The sequence below is a fragment of the Lissotriton vulgaris genome, chromosome 7 (genome assembly GCF_964263255.1).
Source record: "Lissotriton vulgaris chromosome 7, aLisVul1.2, whole genome shotgun sequence".
Classification (NCBI taxonomy): domain Eukaryota; kingdom Metazoa; phylum Chordata; class Amphibia; order Caudata; family Salamandridae; genus Lissotriton; species Lissotriton vulgaris.
The window spans coordinates 757,838,115-757,853,372 of NC_141695.1; the positions used below are offsets into that span (position 1 = coordinate 757,838,115).

At 45.7% G+C, this 15,258-nt stretch overlaps 1 protein-coding gene across 1 annotated transcript in view; it reads right to left on the bottom strand.

Moving 5' to 3' along the window:
• Window positions 1-15,258, bottom strand: part of SDK2 (sidekick cell adhesion molecule 2) — a 590,299-nt gene that overhangs the window by 259,250 nt on the left and 315,791 nt on the right. Inside the window, exons 8-10 of the mRNA XM_086929413.1 lie at window positions 10,525-10,608; window positions 7,247-7,441; window positions 5,478-5,594 (exon numbers count right to left, since the gene is read on the bottom strand). Of these exons, the coding sequence (XP_086785539.1) occupies window positions 5,478-5,594; window positions 7,247-7,441; window positions 10,525-10,608 (396 nt within the window). The remainder of the gene's footprint in view (window positions 1-5,477; window positions 5,595-7,246; window positions 7,442-10,524; window positions 10,609-15,258) is intronic.

The window sequence follows — 15,258 nt, forward strand, 5'->3', positions numbered from 1 at the left end:
GCGCGCATCCCCACACACACTCACTCTCAAACACTACCCCTGTCTGCAGGCGTCTGCTTCTGTCCACCAGATCCTCCTCTGTATATCTCACGAGAGTGCCTGCTGATTGCAGAGGCTCCAGAGAGCGCCGTGAATCACGCCTGGGTCATAACAACCTGTCCAAGCCGGCCAAACACAGACCTGGCAACCCTTCCAACACACCAAACACAGCGCTGCGAGGCGCGGCCCTGCTTTGAAATGAACCATAAACACGAGTCTGGTGGGTCCTCTGCTCCCACTCGGCCCCTGGAGCACCCTACAAGGAGCGGTGTGTGCCAGAGGCTCAGTCTGGGGTGCGGCTGGTGCCAGCCCGGCAGGAGAATGGGATGGGGGGTCCTGGGAGGCTGGAGACTGTGCGAGGGCACAAGACACACCATGCCAGGGCAGAGGAGGAGTTGATGCTGGGCCGCAGTAGAAGCCATAGGCCCAATGCTAACTATCACCCAAAACAAATGCAAATGTAGGAAGAACTTTCCTCTATCGATAATGTGTTTTCTTTAATATCACATTCCTTGTGTGTGATGTCAAAATAAAAGGGTGTATGTATAAGGATAAGGGCAACCCAGTAACCCTGCTACCCGGGTAATCATGTAATTAAGCAAAACAATGGTCCCTCAAGGGGGAATTGTGAACCTCTACTTCTTCGGAGGAATTTATTCTGACCATCAAAAGATTTGTTCCAATTCAAGACAGTTTTTTTCAGTTTGTTCCGTAATAGAAAAAATTGTTGCATTTTTACATACTTAAGCCAGATCGGAAAAAGGTGATCCCAAATGGCGAAGTGCAAGTGGAATAAGTGAGTGTAAAGTGCGCAGGTTTTTACATTCCACTTATTGCACGTGTTGTTATGAAAGGGTAGTCTGTGCTGCTTTTTACATTCCACTTATTGCTAACTATGTCATTGAGAGAAGGATCTTTGTTCTTCATGTACCTCGCACTAACTTCATTGGTTGTTGATGCCATAACAAGCACTAAGTGTGATGATGCAAGAAGCAATACTGCCTGGTTTCATTAGATTGAATTATAAGTGTGTGAGTCTTTCAAGCCTCAGGGAGTCGAAACAACAAAAACATCCTTCGAGTTGGCATCAGGTGATTCTCACACCGATGGTCCTACAGTACAGTGCTGACATACTTACATAGCCACATCTTAAGAAACCAAGACGCCCGCCATTGATTCTGTGACTAGGGTGGATGAGAGAGTGTACGCTCTCGCAGAGAGATTCTCTTCCACTGTAGTGGTGCAACAGACCCTCCACACAGGCAGCAGGATCCTATGATCTTCAGGTGCCCACAGAGACTTCTGCATATGTTGGTTCTGTGTCTCGCAAGGTTTGTGCTGCCAAAAGACATTATCACTATGTACCCTCTTACCTAGCAATAGCGCCATATTTGTTGTGAGTTGTTGGTAGTTTGGTACCCCAATAGTATGGCACCATAAATTGCATACTTAAAGAACCAGAGCCAAGAAGGGTGCACGGAAATAAGACTGATCAAAGGCAACTCCTAGGCCTTGAATATTGTGCTTTAAAACTGGGAGCCAGTGTGCGGATTCTACGGCTGATAGACGGCACCAGGTTTCCGCAAGGCCGTAGTCAGGTGACCCTCTGCTTTGCAAGACACCTGAGGCTCTTTAGTCGGGAATGCTGGTCGTTCTCCTTACATGCAGTCACTGCAGCCAGCCATGCAGATACATGCAGCAGGTAAACAGTTCGACGGCCCACTCCCGTAGACAACCCCCCAGTCTCAACATAGATCTTACTCTAAGAAACTTACTGACACCACTGCAAGTAGCTAGGGTCAGGGTTCGAGAAGAGATCCAGGGTTGAAATGTATAAAGAGGCATCTGGCGTTCTCTGGATCTAAGATAATGGCCCCTTCACCTTGGTTTCTGGAGTTTCCTCAGAGTGCATCTAAAACCAATGCTACCAGAAGTGCTTTCAGACAATGTAAAAGTGGCTTAAAAAGGTGGTTAATGAACATTTTCCCCATGTTTGACCACAAGGGATCCTTACTAGAGAAAACCAGATTGGAAGATACTGAAAGGTCATTTCTTCAGGAACACTCTAACACACACACCGCCCACAGAGGCCCTAACAAGTAATGGAGGATATTGTGATCAAGAGGTAGGAAGGATTCAGAAATGTCCAAAAGTACCAGCACCACCCTCCCCCCATTATTAATCATAAGGAGAGCATAGGTTCAGTATAGGCCCACAAAATAACTTTCTTCAGACTGTCTCAGAAGTGAATATGCGTTCATTGACATTGGGACAAAAAGAAGGATAGCCACTGCCTGGGATTTGAAAGAGCCCAATGGGTCCACCGCTAATTTATTTGAAATAGAATTTGCCCACAGATCCTTTGAGGAAGATGTAATCATAAACGGGACAAAAAATACGCCAAGCATACTATTTTCTGTAGCTGAGACCTTACTATCTTTTCGGCCATAGTGTAAAGTGCTGGAATATCACAAGGTCTGTGGGACAGATGCACAAACGAATGTTGTGGTCACTATGGCGGAGATTTGGAAGCTCACAAGCTTTGCAACCTAGAACCGCGTGTCACAATGCACGGAGAGCATGCAGCAAGGCAAAGGAGTCCACTTCTGGCACATACTGAACTATAAAGGATGGAGTGTGTAATGAGCGCTCCTCTGTCCTTGGCAAGTGAATATACAATGTATCAGTGGCTTCTGATCTGACCTCAGTTCTGTTCATATCAGAAACAACTGATCTGTGACCTGTGATCAAGACCAGAAGGGCGGAGAAAGGTAACACATGTGTAAAGTGCAGTCTCCTGGTGAACGAATGAAGGTGGTCTGCTGTCCTCCTCACATGCCACCATCACTGCAGCCATCCTCAGTCACAAATATATTCTTGCCTCATGAATATTAATTAGAGAGAGGCTTGTGCAACTCCCTTTGAATGGGTATTTTGTGCTGTAACTGATTAATATATCAGTCACACTGCAAAATGAAGGTGAGGTCGCAAATCAGTCCGTGTGCAAAAAAGCCAACTAGTCCGTGACCTCATTTTAGCCTATCAGACACTATGTACACACAGCATCCATTGTAGCAAGAGAAATCAAATCTGGAAAAAGAACATATTTTAACAAGAAGTTCTAGATGTTAATAAACAGCAATATAGAAGGCAAGAGGAGTACAGTTAAAAGAGGACAAAGACCCCGGCTTCATTATAAAGACACCTTCTACGCTGCAGAGGAGACACCAGCTTTTACAAGTGACCCAAGGTTTTGTAGCTACTTAAGGACAATTGTAGAACAATGGGCTCTATTTTATCATGGTCACCAGAAAACAGCACATTGAGAAGAGGAGAAAGAAGGTAGGTGGTTTTGGTAAGAAAGGAGTGGCCATTTAGTGGAGTTCTGAAAACTATGCACCGCCCGTGGACAGACATGGGTTCCAACAGGGCAAGGTTACAGCGAGTATTTTACAATATCCACCAAAACAGCACAAAGGCATCTTCCTACTATTGTTCAAGGGCAAGCATCTAGCCTGATATTACGGTGGCAATTGCAATATCCAATGATAGCAAAATACAATTAAAAGATGGCGTGTACAGCAGGGGCGGCTCCTCTGTTAAGGCTGAGGAGCGTTGCACCACTAAAAATGGCCACCAGGATTGAAGAAAAAAAAAAGTAATACATTTTCAAAACTCCATCCCGGGCCAAGCGTCAGGATGGGCATCAGCAGAAAGCAGTGAAAGGCAGGGCACTTAGGTTTAAAGTGCTCATGTCTTTGTGGGTGGCTGTCTTGAGACGGCCAGCCAGACATGCGCAGTTTAATTCTCTCTAGCCCAGCTGTCTTAGACAGACACAGCATGGGGCTCCAGTGCTCTCAGGAGCAGCAAAAGAGGCCACTACCTCCAATCCTGGTGCTGTGATTGGTTACTACAAGTTCCTGGAGACCTGAGAGAGGAGGAGAACGTCGTGCATAAAAGGTATGTGGGATTCGTTTTTCACTATCATTTTTGTCCACCCCCGCCCAACGACCCTCTTTACTTGCCAGCCACCACTGGTCTACAGGGTGGTACATTGTGGGTTTTGCATCAGAATCTTAGTGAGTTATTCAAGACATGCCTGTTGGTCGTACTACATTTATTAGAAATAAGAACAAGATACTGTTTTCTATCCCTTGTCTCAATTGCAGAATTAAGTACATCCTGTGAATCTGTAAGAGATTAATGGTATGAAAGTATCATTCCGCTGAAACTGTAAGTGTCATTGACATAAACACAGGCCAGTTTAAAAATCAATTAATCTTCGGAGCTGCGTTTCCAGTCTTGTAAAATACATTTATTGAATCCCCGCGACACCTACAAATCAGCCACAATAGTGTGGGAAAGTGCAAAATGTATTAATGTTCGGTGTCCGAATGTACTCCTTTCTCATCATTTGTCTTTCACCAACTAAAGAGAAATGACCACATGAAAGGCCCAGTAGCATCTGTAGTTATAAAGGTGATAAGTATTGTGTGTCTCCTTTCAACCAATGACAAGCGGATGGAGTCAATATACCAAAATATACAAGTGAATTGGCAATGACATGACAAGCCATCAGTGGGAAGGATAATACAATATTGCTGTCACTGTCAATGACATCACAAGATTAGACAAGACCAAAATACCCCAATCTATCTGCAAAGCTTAGAGTCACTTGATGTTTGCACTGCTGTTCTTAGCTATATCATTGCTACCATCAAACTGAGAAGATCCGATGCACTTTAATGACTATTTGTTTTATGATGCTTTTAGAGTGTTATTTATATTTCTGAAGATGTAAATGTTTTATTCTGTGCTTTTATGGTCCTACAATGACCGAATAAAGATGATTTGATTTGACCAAAACACCCATGACCTTGCGATTCCTTTCAGCGGACTCTGCCCCCCTCCCCTCCCTTCTGCTCCGCGCAGGTGCCGTCAGCGCAAATGCTTCAGATGTCTTATTGGCCTCTGTAAAGCTGCTGGTACTTAAAACAAAATGGATTCCACAGAGGATGCAATCCCTTTTATTGGAGCAATTTCAAAATTACACAAAACTGTTACAGTACATTAGCTTCTCAAATCACAGCGATTCCACCCACGGATACTACTCAGAATGAGGCGAGAGCGAAATACAAATGGAAAGGCGGCTGCTAGAGGGTGCTAGCCCTCTTCTGCTGGGTAACCCAATTTACCAGGGTCCGAACACTTTGGCCATTTGGGGAACTTGGAACCACAGTTGAGAACATGAGCACAACACCACATTTACAGGATTATATTCAGGAAAAGGTATGTGAGGGGGAATAAACAGTCTGGAAAGGAGGGATGGGCCAGTAAAGAGAGGTAGGTTAGTCATGGCAAGATCCGGTGCAGTCACATTGATCAGAGCTGTGCAGGGGCGCCATCTATAGGCGACTCAGGTACAATGCATAGGTTACCTTTCTGCCAGGTGATTGCAGGCCTCGGCGCCCCGGAGGTCTCGCAGTGCAGGACCACCGACATGCCGTCGATCACCGTGCTGTCCACGGGGCCACGGGTAATGTTGGGTGCAATGCCTGAGGGGACAAGAACCAAGAGGCCCAATGTCACTACCAGCCCGCGTCAGATGCATAACACAAACAGATGGGCACACAAGGACAATTTAGAAACAGGCTCCGTAAATGTCATTTATTTTGGGTGCCTCACAGATGCACAGAGCCCCTTGGTCGAGCAGCGTCCCCCCTGTCCCCATCCCCCCACCCACTCCACTTTGGGTTGCCCCCTCCCCCCCCCCCCCCCTCCCGTGGGCTAAAGGGGCGCACAATCCATTTCACATTGGCCCCGTGTCATGTTAATCACATTTCCCAAATATTGCACGCATACCCCCCTTTTCACTGCTTTGCATTTTTCAAAGAAAAATTCATTTGTCAACATGCCTTGTAAGGCGAGCTGGTAAAAAAGCTCACCGGAAAAATTAATTTGATGCAGAAATCTGTGTGTATCTTGCATTTCAAACGTTCGTTCGAAGCCTGTCGTGACAGACTCACTATATCATTGTGCCGACGTTGATGCATTAAAACTCGTTGAACACCAAATATGCCCAGTGCTACTAAGTCAGAACACTGCCAAAGACGTTTTAAAAAAATGTAGATTACAGCACAGTCCCATAACACTCATAGAGGTTGCTTTAATGTAGAGTTCGACAGTCACACCACACTCGCAAAGACGTGTTTTAAGAAAGTACGGTGCTGAAGTGTCACACAACACTTGCAAAGACTGAAACCAGTTCCTATTATCACATCTTCCATTTGTTTAGTCTTCTGACCGGTTGCAGACTTTTATTCGCATGCAGTCATCATTGTAAAGATAGGAGACACATGTATTATGCCACACTCGAAGGTGGACTGGCACATTAGGACCTCAGGCGCCACTGAGACGAAGACAAGGCTGGAAAAGAGTCAGTGGCACATCAGCTATTACCTGAGGAGCGACACTAGCTAAACCCTACAACAAGTCTTTTCGAAGAACTAACATGCCGAGAAACTACTCATTTCTATCTAGGCCAGTCTTTCTCTCAGTTGACTATCTCCCTCTAGGTCATTGCAAAAGCTCGTTCCAGTTCCGGATTTTTGTGTGGTTGACTAATGCATCCTGGGTGTTGTAGTTCTGTTTTGCTTCCACTGAACGAACAAGACTAACACACCTGAAATTAGTGATTTGTAGGAGAAAAGTTCAGCAGTGGAGGCAGTGTCCTTAATGACCTGGAGTGGGGTGGACACCCTTGCCTGCATGCCAATGTTACAAAGGGAATTCACATTGTAGCTGTGATCGCCGCCTGGTGTTCTGCTAACCGTCAGTGATACTGAAAACAATCCAGGGGCCTACTATCACAAAGTGTAGCACACTGTAAGTATATGTCACAAATCGTGAGGATTACCCAAGCGATAGTACTGTCAAATTCGTTCATAAGGTGAACATACATCTCACTACTTGCACCCCCTTCTGAACACTGCCAATGCTTATTTCGGAACGTGATGCTGATACAATGATCATGAACACCACTCTAAACATATGAGAACCCAGTCATGCCTCCCAAGTCACAGTTTTATAAGTATTCTCAGCAAGTACCTTATCAACAGATTCTGTGGGGAGGACAAGAGCCATCCAGATGCTTCAAGAGCCCTTGGTGCATTCTGGTCGATCAAGAAAAGTACAAAACTTTACTCACTTGTTACAGCAAGATATGTGGAGGTCTGCATCTCGCCAGCATCATTGCGAGCGAAGCATTGGAACATTCCAGTGTCATCCGGAACCAGCCCGGTTATCCGCAGACTCCCGTCAGCAAGGAGCCGAAACCTGTCGAGCTTACGCACTTCTACCAGGGAGGCATCTTTGTACCAGACTATTTCTGGCTGGGGAACACCTGTTGACAGAGAGAGGAGACACTTGACAACTGACCATACAGACAACGGCCTAACCAACGAAGTATACAAATAAAGGTATTTTTTTCTCTAAAGGATATACAAACCATACTCTGCAGATAGACATAGAGTACATTTTATATGCAGAAAAGAGCAGCACAGAAAAATAACAGATTAAGAGTGCCTTTGGCCGGTTGCGCACACTATGGCATGGTGGTGTAGGGGAGTGGACTGGTGCGCAGCACAAGAAAAACCCATGTATGAAGCCAGGGGGTGTCCAGGGAAGTATCGCAAAGAATCGGGCAAGTGGGTGCGGGTATTGGATGAATGACATTCCACTTATGCATCTGTAACCTCAAAGTAGGAATTCACGTTGTCCTCCCTTTCATTCCCTATCCTTCCAGGGATGGGGTTGATCGATGCTGCAATCATGCCATACATATGCTGTATATTAATGTCTCTACTTACTGCTGGTTGTATATTTCATCCTGTTTTAATAAAATCAATACAAATTGATTATCACAAAAAAAGAGTGCCTTTGGAATTCTCCTCATATTTCTTGAACAGCTTTCAAGACCCTTGTTTCGAATAGTAAATTAGGAAGGAGCTGGCAAATTATCAGAAAAGTCACTACAGATTGAATTTCCACTTCAAAATGTTTTGTAGGTTTGTAGAACATCCTCATTAGGGTGTTTATTTTATTGTATTTGTAAAGTACTGGCTTGTGACAAAGAAGCCACTTCATAGCGCCAAATTGTTCAAAAGGTAAGGTGCTACATTTTTCACGGCATTTCACTAAGAGTCATCAGTTTCTTGTAGTAAGTTGGCTTAAGGAGTGAAATGATATTAGTGGGCCATGTCCTTTCTCAAGAGTAGGGCTGGTCCAGCTGGAGTCTAGAAGGCTGGGAAAGCCTCTGTTAAAGGATGATTTTTAACTTTTTTTGAAGTGATTACAAATTTGATTGGTTTCTGAGGTTAGGGCTCAGCGAGGTACATCATTGGGCAACTAGGATTCTAAGTGTTTGGCCTCTGAGTGTCTACAGATTACAACTGATTCCAGTAATCAGATTGGCTGCACTGGATCAGAAGTTGTAATTGGGAGTGTAGAGTGATGTCAGCTTTTGAAGGTAATCCATACCTAACTCTCACAATGCTTGGAAAGTCATGCAGAGGAGTTTAAATATAATGTTCTGTGCCGCCAGCAGCTAGTGGAGTTGCTTGAAAGCTAGAGTGGTGTGATGAAGCCTCTTAACATTGAGGCCAAGTCTATCTGCTTGGATTTGTATCCTCTCTTGATCTGATGCTATTTTTCTTGTGTGCTCCTGAGGAATTTATGTTGCAATGGTAGATCCCAGATAGGACTAGAAATCTAGTGTTTTTGTCTGATGTTTTGAATTGAGAAAAGGGAGAATATCTCTGAACCTCTTTAGCTAGATATCAATTTTTTAATGATTGTTGTAATCCGGCATGGAAAGAAAAGATCTTTGTTGACCTATATCAAACTATTTGAGGGGGCATCCCTACCTCACTCAGGTAATAGAATGGGAGACTATTAGCCAGGGTATTACAGGTTATCAGAATTACAGGTTATCAGAATTTCAGGTTATCAGAATTTCAGGTTTTTTCCCATTCAGTTGAGGAGAGGGCTCCTTCAGCCATTGGTGGATAGTTTCAGGCATGCTGGTACATTCCCTGTTCTGAACGTTTGCCTAGGTGGAGAGCAATTTGTATTCTGTCTGCGTGCAGCTGCAATTTTTGTTGGTAATAGGAAACAATCCCAGCAACGGGTCTCGTGTAACTGTTGAAATGAAGGGAGAAAACAGACAACCTTGGAGGACGCCACATTTAACTGGATTCCAAGATAAGATGAAGGTCCCATTTTAATTTGGCAACTGCACTCTTAGAGGAACCGCTGTCACCATTATATACACTACAAGGTTTAGGCATATGGATGCATCTGGAGCCTTCTTCCTGCATCTTGTACCTTGTGTAATATGTTCATGCTGCCGTAGGTGCTACCTGGCATGGCTATGTTCTATGCCACTCTTATGTCATAGACTTTAACTAATTTGCAATGCAGATGAGTGTTTGAGAGCCTAGTAGGCTTCGTAGCGTTGCATGTGCCATTTCCCGGAAGAACAAAAAAATCTGAATTAATTAGTAAAAATTGGGGTTTTACTCTTTTCTTTATGAGGGGACTCTTGGTCCCTATTTCAGCACAGTAAGGTGCTAGGCTCCTCTCATATCTCTGACCTGCCACTCAAATTGATTTAATATCAGCTCACACCTGGGGTGGGTGTCTTTAAAGCTCCCTTTTCTTTTTCCAAAGAAAACCAGCTGCCACAACTGAAACAGGTTTTTTCGCTCTACATCTCCCTTGAGGGATCGCGTTAACCTTCATGAAGGAGCAAATTGAGACAATGACCCCATCAGAACCCCTGTAAAAGTCGCTTGTGCAAAAAAAGATGTCTTTATAAAACCTAATGAAGCAGTTGCTAACAAGTGTCAAAACTCAATAGAAGTGGCAGACTAATTTCCAATTTACAACCTCAACCTCATTATTAAGGCATGAAAAATAATGCCACCGTCAAACTGTAGAAACCTTGCAAACTTTAGTACATGTCTACGGCTGCCAATTCGGATTGACACCTCTCAATGGGATTTTGTTGTGCTGATATTAGTGTAGATTACATATTGACCACATAAAAGGAAAAAACTCAACAGCCATTAGAGCATAACGTAAAAGGAGTATTTGCATACTGCACATTCACTCATGGTGTGCCTCGTGCTGATCGTTGGCGGTCATTCCCTCCACTGTTTTCTCACTCACCTCATTTTAATTTTCAATCCCGCCCCACGTTCCATATGCTACCAGCTCTCCAGTGCCTGAGGTCAACCCAATGTGGCAAAAAAGACAACATGTTGCCAACCACAAAATACAAAAGTATGTAAAAAAAATAACTGACACAACGATGACATATAAAAGAATCAAAAAAAAGGATCAGGCTATATTCATGCTGACAGAAGAGGGTGGACTCTCATGATGAGGGGTTCTTGAACTGGGTTTAGGTCTTGGTAAACAAACCTTTTGCCTGGCATGGTATCTCCACAACCTTCTCCATCTCAGCAGTCAGGTGCCGGTCTGGCTCTTTGACAAACTGCGGTGATTCTGAAAAACACCAATCAATAATCAATAAACAATACTCATTATGTCAATGACAATAATCCTGGTCTTTTAGATCCCTCCCTTTACCCCGGCACTGGTTTGAACGAACAGGCATGTGGAGTTCTACCTCAAGTACTTTGCTCTTGCCTGTTGCTCCGTGTTCCATTGTGCTTGAGGCAACTTGTGATCAGGGGTATGCACTATGCATGGGTGTGTAAATAATGTCTTTCTTGTCTCATAACTGATGATCCCGCCATTTTTATTGGGATCACCGTCAACGTTAAAAACACGGAGCCTATAGGATTGTTGAGAACTTGCTGTGAAGGGCTGTGCGGTCCATGTGTTTGCCGATGAACTTGTTAAAAATGATTTATCACTTGAATGTGTCACCTCTACAGAAAGGGAGTATGTTGTTACAACGCGATGTTTTACATCGCAGTACTTTACGACGCATGTTTTACAATGCAAGTCGTTACCACGACTTGCGTTGTTGGGGGCTGGATAGTGAATAGTTTAATTTACTATTCCAACTCCAGTCCCCGTGGATAGTAGGGAAGGAGTTGGATAGTAAATTAAACAATTTACTATCCTGGAGCGCCCCCCAGCGCAATTCGTTGTTACAACTTGTTGTTGTAAAAGTTGCATCGTAAGGGAACTGCGGTGTAACATCCGCGTTGTAAAGGATGTTCCCCCTACAGAAAGCACCGGGCACATTTATTTTGCACTGCTATGTGTCGTGAAATAGTTTTACATAAACTTCCTTGAATACATTTTACACGCAATTTAATTCTTTGCATCTAAAGTATTGTTTCTTGGGACAAGTGTGTTTTTGTTACAAAGCACAGTGCAAAAAGGGAATAATAGGTCCCTTTTGCAAAAACGTATAACAGTCCCATCTCCCCCTTCTTTCTTCTGAAACCAAGCAGCACACTTTGCCACCACTCAACTAGTATTGAGATGTGAAAAATAAATACAAACTTGGTGAACATTATCGGCGCCATCTTGCCCCCCCCCTTCCAAGCCCATTCGTGCGCGTAAGCGGCAGCCATTTTGAGCACCATGGCCTCCCTGCCCCTCGCTAATAGCCAGCGCGTCTCTCTCTCTCTCTTAACCTCGCAAGCATTCCCCCGCACGCTGACAACCCCCGCTCTCTCATGCCTTGGGTCATAAACCCCTCTTCAGCGCAGCTTCTCCACGGAATCCCATCCTGTTCCCAGCGCGACACCTCCCCACATTCCTTTCGTGGCCTCAAACCCTTTTGATGCAAACCCCTTTTTCTGTGCCCCCGTTTGTCTTCCTTGTTCCCAGGCCGCCACCTGGCCCTGCGGATACTGTTTATTACCCCGTACAGTAGGAAGCTTCCCCCTCCCCATCAAAAGATCCCCGAACCGATCAAAGCCCCCACCCCATGAGATCCGATCAAACCCCATGCATTCCGTGAATCGGCGGAATGCCCTGCTGTGCGACAACCATCACCTGTTGTGACCGGGGTGGGGAATCCAACTGTAAACGTGTGTGGGAACGGGCCTGCGGGGGAGATTCCGAGGATGTTCTTTCTAATACTAAAGTGTTGCAAGAATGTGTTATGTGCAATAAAGGTCGTAAACCCTAGTATAAGAGGCCAGGCCTCAGAGATGTGGTTAGAGCACCTCGTGACGATACTTGCTGTCTGAATTGATGTGTTCTCCTCCGGAGAGAATAAAATCCTCGTTTCCCGCCTTCCAGTCTCCAGCGCCTGCTTCTTCATTTGATTAATATTGGTGGGTCATAGAGGCGATACCGCCGGGCAACATAAAAGGGTCTTTGGTTACCGGTTGTCTTTGGAACCCTTTTTAACAATTGGCGCCCCAAACGTGGGGCCCATCAGCGACTCGTGGATCCAGTGGGAGAGGTCCTGACGACAGAGTGAACGACTGCAACGATCGGAAGGTACCCTGTCCGATAGACCCTCGTCTGACAGCCGATCATCCGAACTTCACTGGTTCCGAACAGACCTCTCTCGAGTGATCTACGGTCCTGACTGGGAACCATCAGGAGTGCCACAAGAATTACGAAGAGAAGAGGACGATCGGGTGCTGGATTCGGAAGACGAGAAACTGTCCATGCGGTCCGGGTAAGGTCGTGTAAACACGACGAATTGCGAAAGTGATAGATAGTTGAAAGTGATTGATAATTGTTGAGAAAATACTAGTATTACTTTGTGTTAATTTATTGGAGATTCACTGTCTACAAACGGAGAAACAACAGGCTCTCCCTTTATAAACAGCGAAGGATAGGTACGCACCAGTCGGACCTATCTTTCTCCCCCACTGAACAATTGCCCCTTCCCCCCCATTGATTAACTGTTATAGATTGTTTTCTGGAGATTCTCTGTCTGCAAACAGGGAAAAATAGGCCCCCCTCTTTGCAGATAGTGAAAGGGTAGGTGACGCGAACCTTAGCGAGCCTACCTATTCTCCCCATTGACCATATTGATTTTTTATTTTTGGCCTAACATTGATTGATTGCTCAGAATTGGTTTATGAGGTATTCACTACGTGCAAACAACGTAGAATAGAAATATTCTGTCTAGTCTTTGCGCGCAGTGATAAGATAGGTAGTGCTGACTATTATCCCATTGTGATCCGTCATGCCTGTCTTCTCCCCACTGGTTAGTAGCCTGTTTTACCCGGACCGCCTATTAGAGATGAACCATCCGGCTCCGCTGGAAGGCACCCCTAATAAGGACATGTTCATGAAGCATGGATTAATTGCTATAGCCTATAGTGAGCTGTGGCATAAATATACGAAAAAGGATCGAGAAAGACAGTGGCCACTGAGAGGATCCTTTGATCTCGACAAGATAGAAACAGTAGAAATAGCCCTTCGTAGGAATGAAACAACACCTATTATGCTCGATAGTCTCGGTATGTGGCGCAAAGAAGCCACACGACGAAGGGAAGGCGACGTATTCAGAAAAGGTGAGGGAACACGACGGACAACCCTCCAAACGTCTAGTAGGCAAAGGGAAGGGCCAGCGATGGCACAGTCCCGAGGAGTAGACATGAAAAGCGAACGGTGTAAAGGGATGTGCCGACAAACCAACCCCGGAACACAACGACCCGAAGGTAATCCCCCAACATTACGCACAGGACGGACAGATTTAAAACAAAACCAATGTGCTTTCTGTAAATGTCTTGGACACTGGAAAGCCCAATGCCCGACTCTGCAAAGCATAGGTAAGAATGGAGGGTTGACAGAAAGGACGGACCGACAGAAAGGAAAAGGACGTGAGATAAAAACCAATCAGACTAGTGCAGACAGAACAGACAGGGCCACCCCGTTTGATTATGCTCGATGGCACAGATTTCGTCAGACCAATTTTAACGACATGTTAGAGTTCTGGGACTGATTGCTCTCTGTTGCTCCCCCACTCTGAAAAACAAACACAACTGCAGGTCAGTGTAAACAACCCCCCGTTAGAGAAAAGACTCGAGAAAGCCAAACGTCTATTATATAACTCAGGATTTAATTACGGTAAAACACACAACCAACAGTAAATAGAATAACTAGTAGAACTCTCTAGAAAACAAACTTTACTAATAGGAAAAATACAAAACATATTATGCTCACTCCGGAAGTCTTCCGATGTAACAGTTTGATGGTCCCGCCCATCCGAAACACATAGCACGTGTGGGGCGGGGCCTGCCAGCAACCATGAGCCCAAAGAGAGATTGCTGGCGAGAAGGTACTGGAGACCCCACACAGCGGGCAATGAAATGGTCTTCCCATATTGCCCTTCCAGGGATGACGTCCCCCGGACCGCGAGTAGGGAGGGGGCGGATGAAGGTGACCCCCTCCCTTGTGTCTCCTGGTCCGGCCATCACGAATTCCTCCATCGAACGGATGCAGGGTGGGCAGGGAGGAAGAGGCGACGCGGACGAGCCTCTTCCACCTCCACAGGTAGGAGGCTTCCCTGCCCTGGCCCGACGCCGATGTCCTCCAGCCGGGCGACGGCCATATTTCCGCAACACAGGACACACAATGCCCGACTCGTATATTTTCTCAGTACAGGATATACAAGACCCGGCTGGTATACTTGCGTAGTACAGGACACACAATGTCCGATGGGCATATTTACGGAGCACCGGATGTACAGTGGTCCCCCAAGAGTCGGAATCAGGGGTGTAGGGTGGTCATCATGTGCGCCCCTGATTCCAAGGGACGGCGTAGGATGCGCCGGGAGAGGAAGGCGGCACGGACGAGCCTTTCTCACCTCCCCAGACGAAGGCTCCACTGCTGCACCCTGGCGCCCCGAACCAAAATGTCCTGCTCCAGCAACATGATGCTCTGTCTTTCGCCATCACAAGAAGTCTTCTTCCACTCCTGATGGATACGGCAAAGGTGGCTGCCACAGGGTCTAAAAAAATGGCGTCTGGGCCCTCAAAAGGCGGGTCTAGGCCGCTGGAGTAACTTTGTCCGAAATTGCAACTCGGGCACTCGCCCACCTGGGCGCAAGCCCCCACCATCGACAAACATCCCCTCGACTTTGAAGATTCTACCAAAGTCCCAAGAGCCCTCGGCCCCTTCAGGCTTCCGGTGAGGAACAGTTGCATTGATCTCAAATGAAATAACCACGGCACAGCAACAAGATGGCGGTGCTCTCGTGTCTGC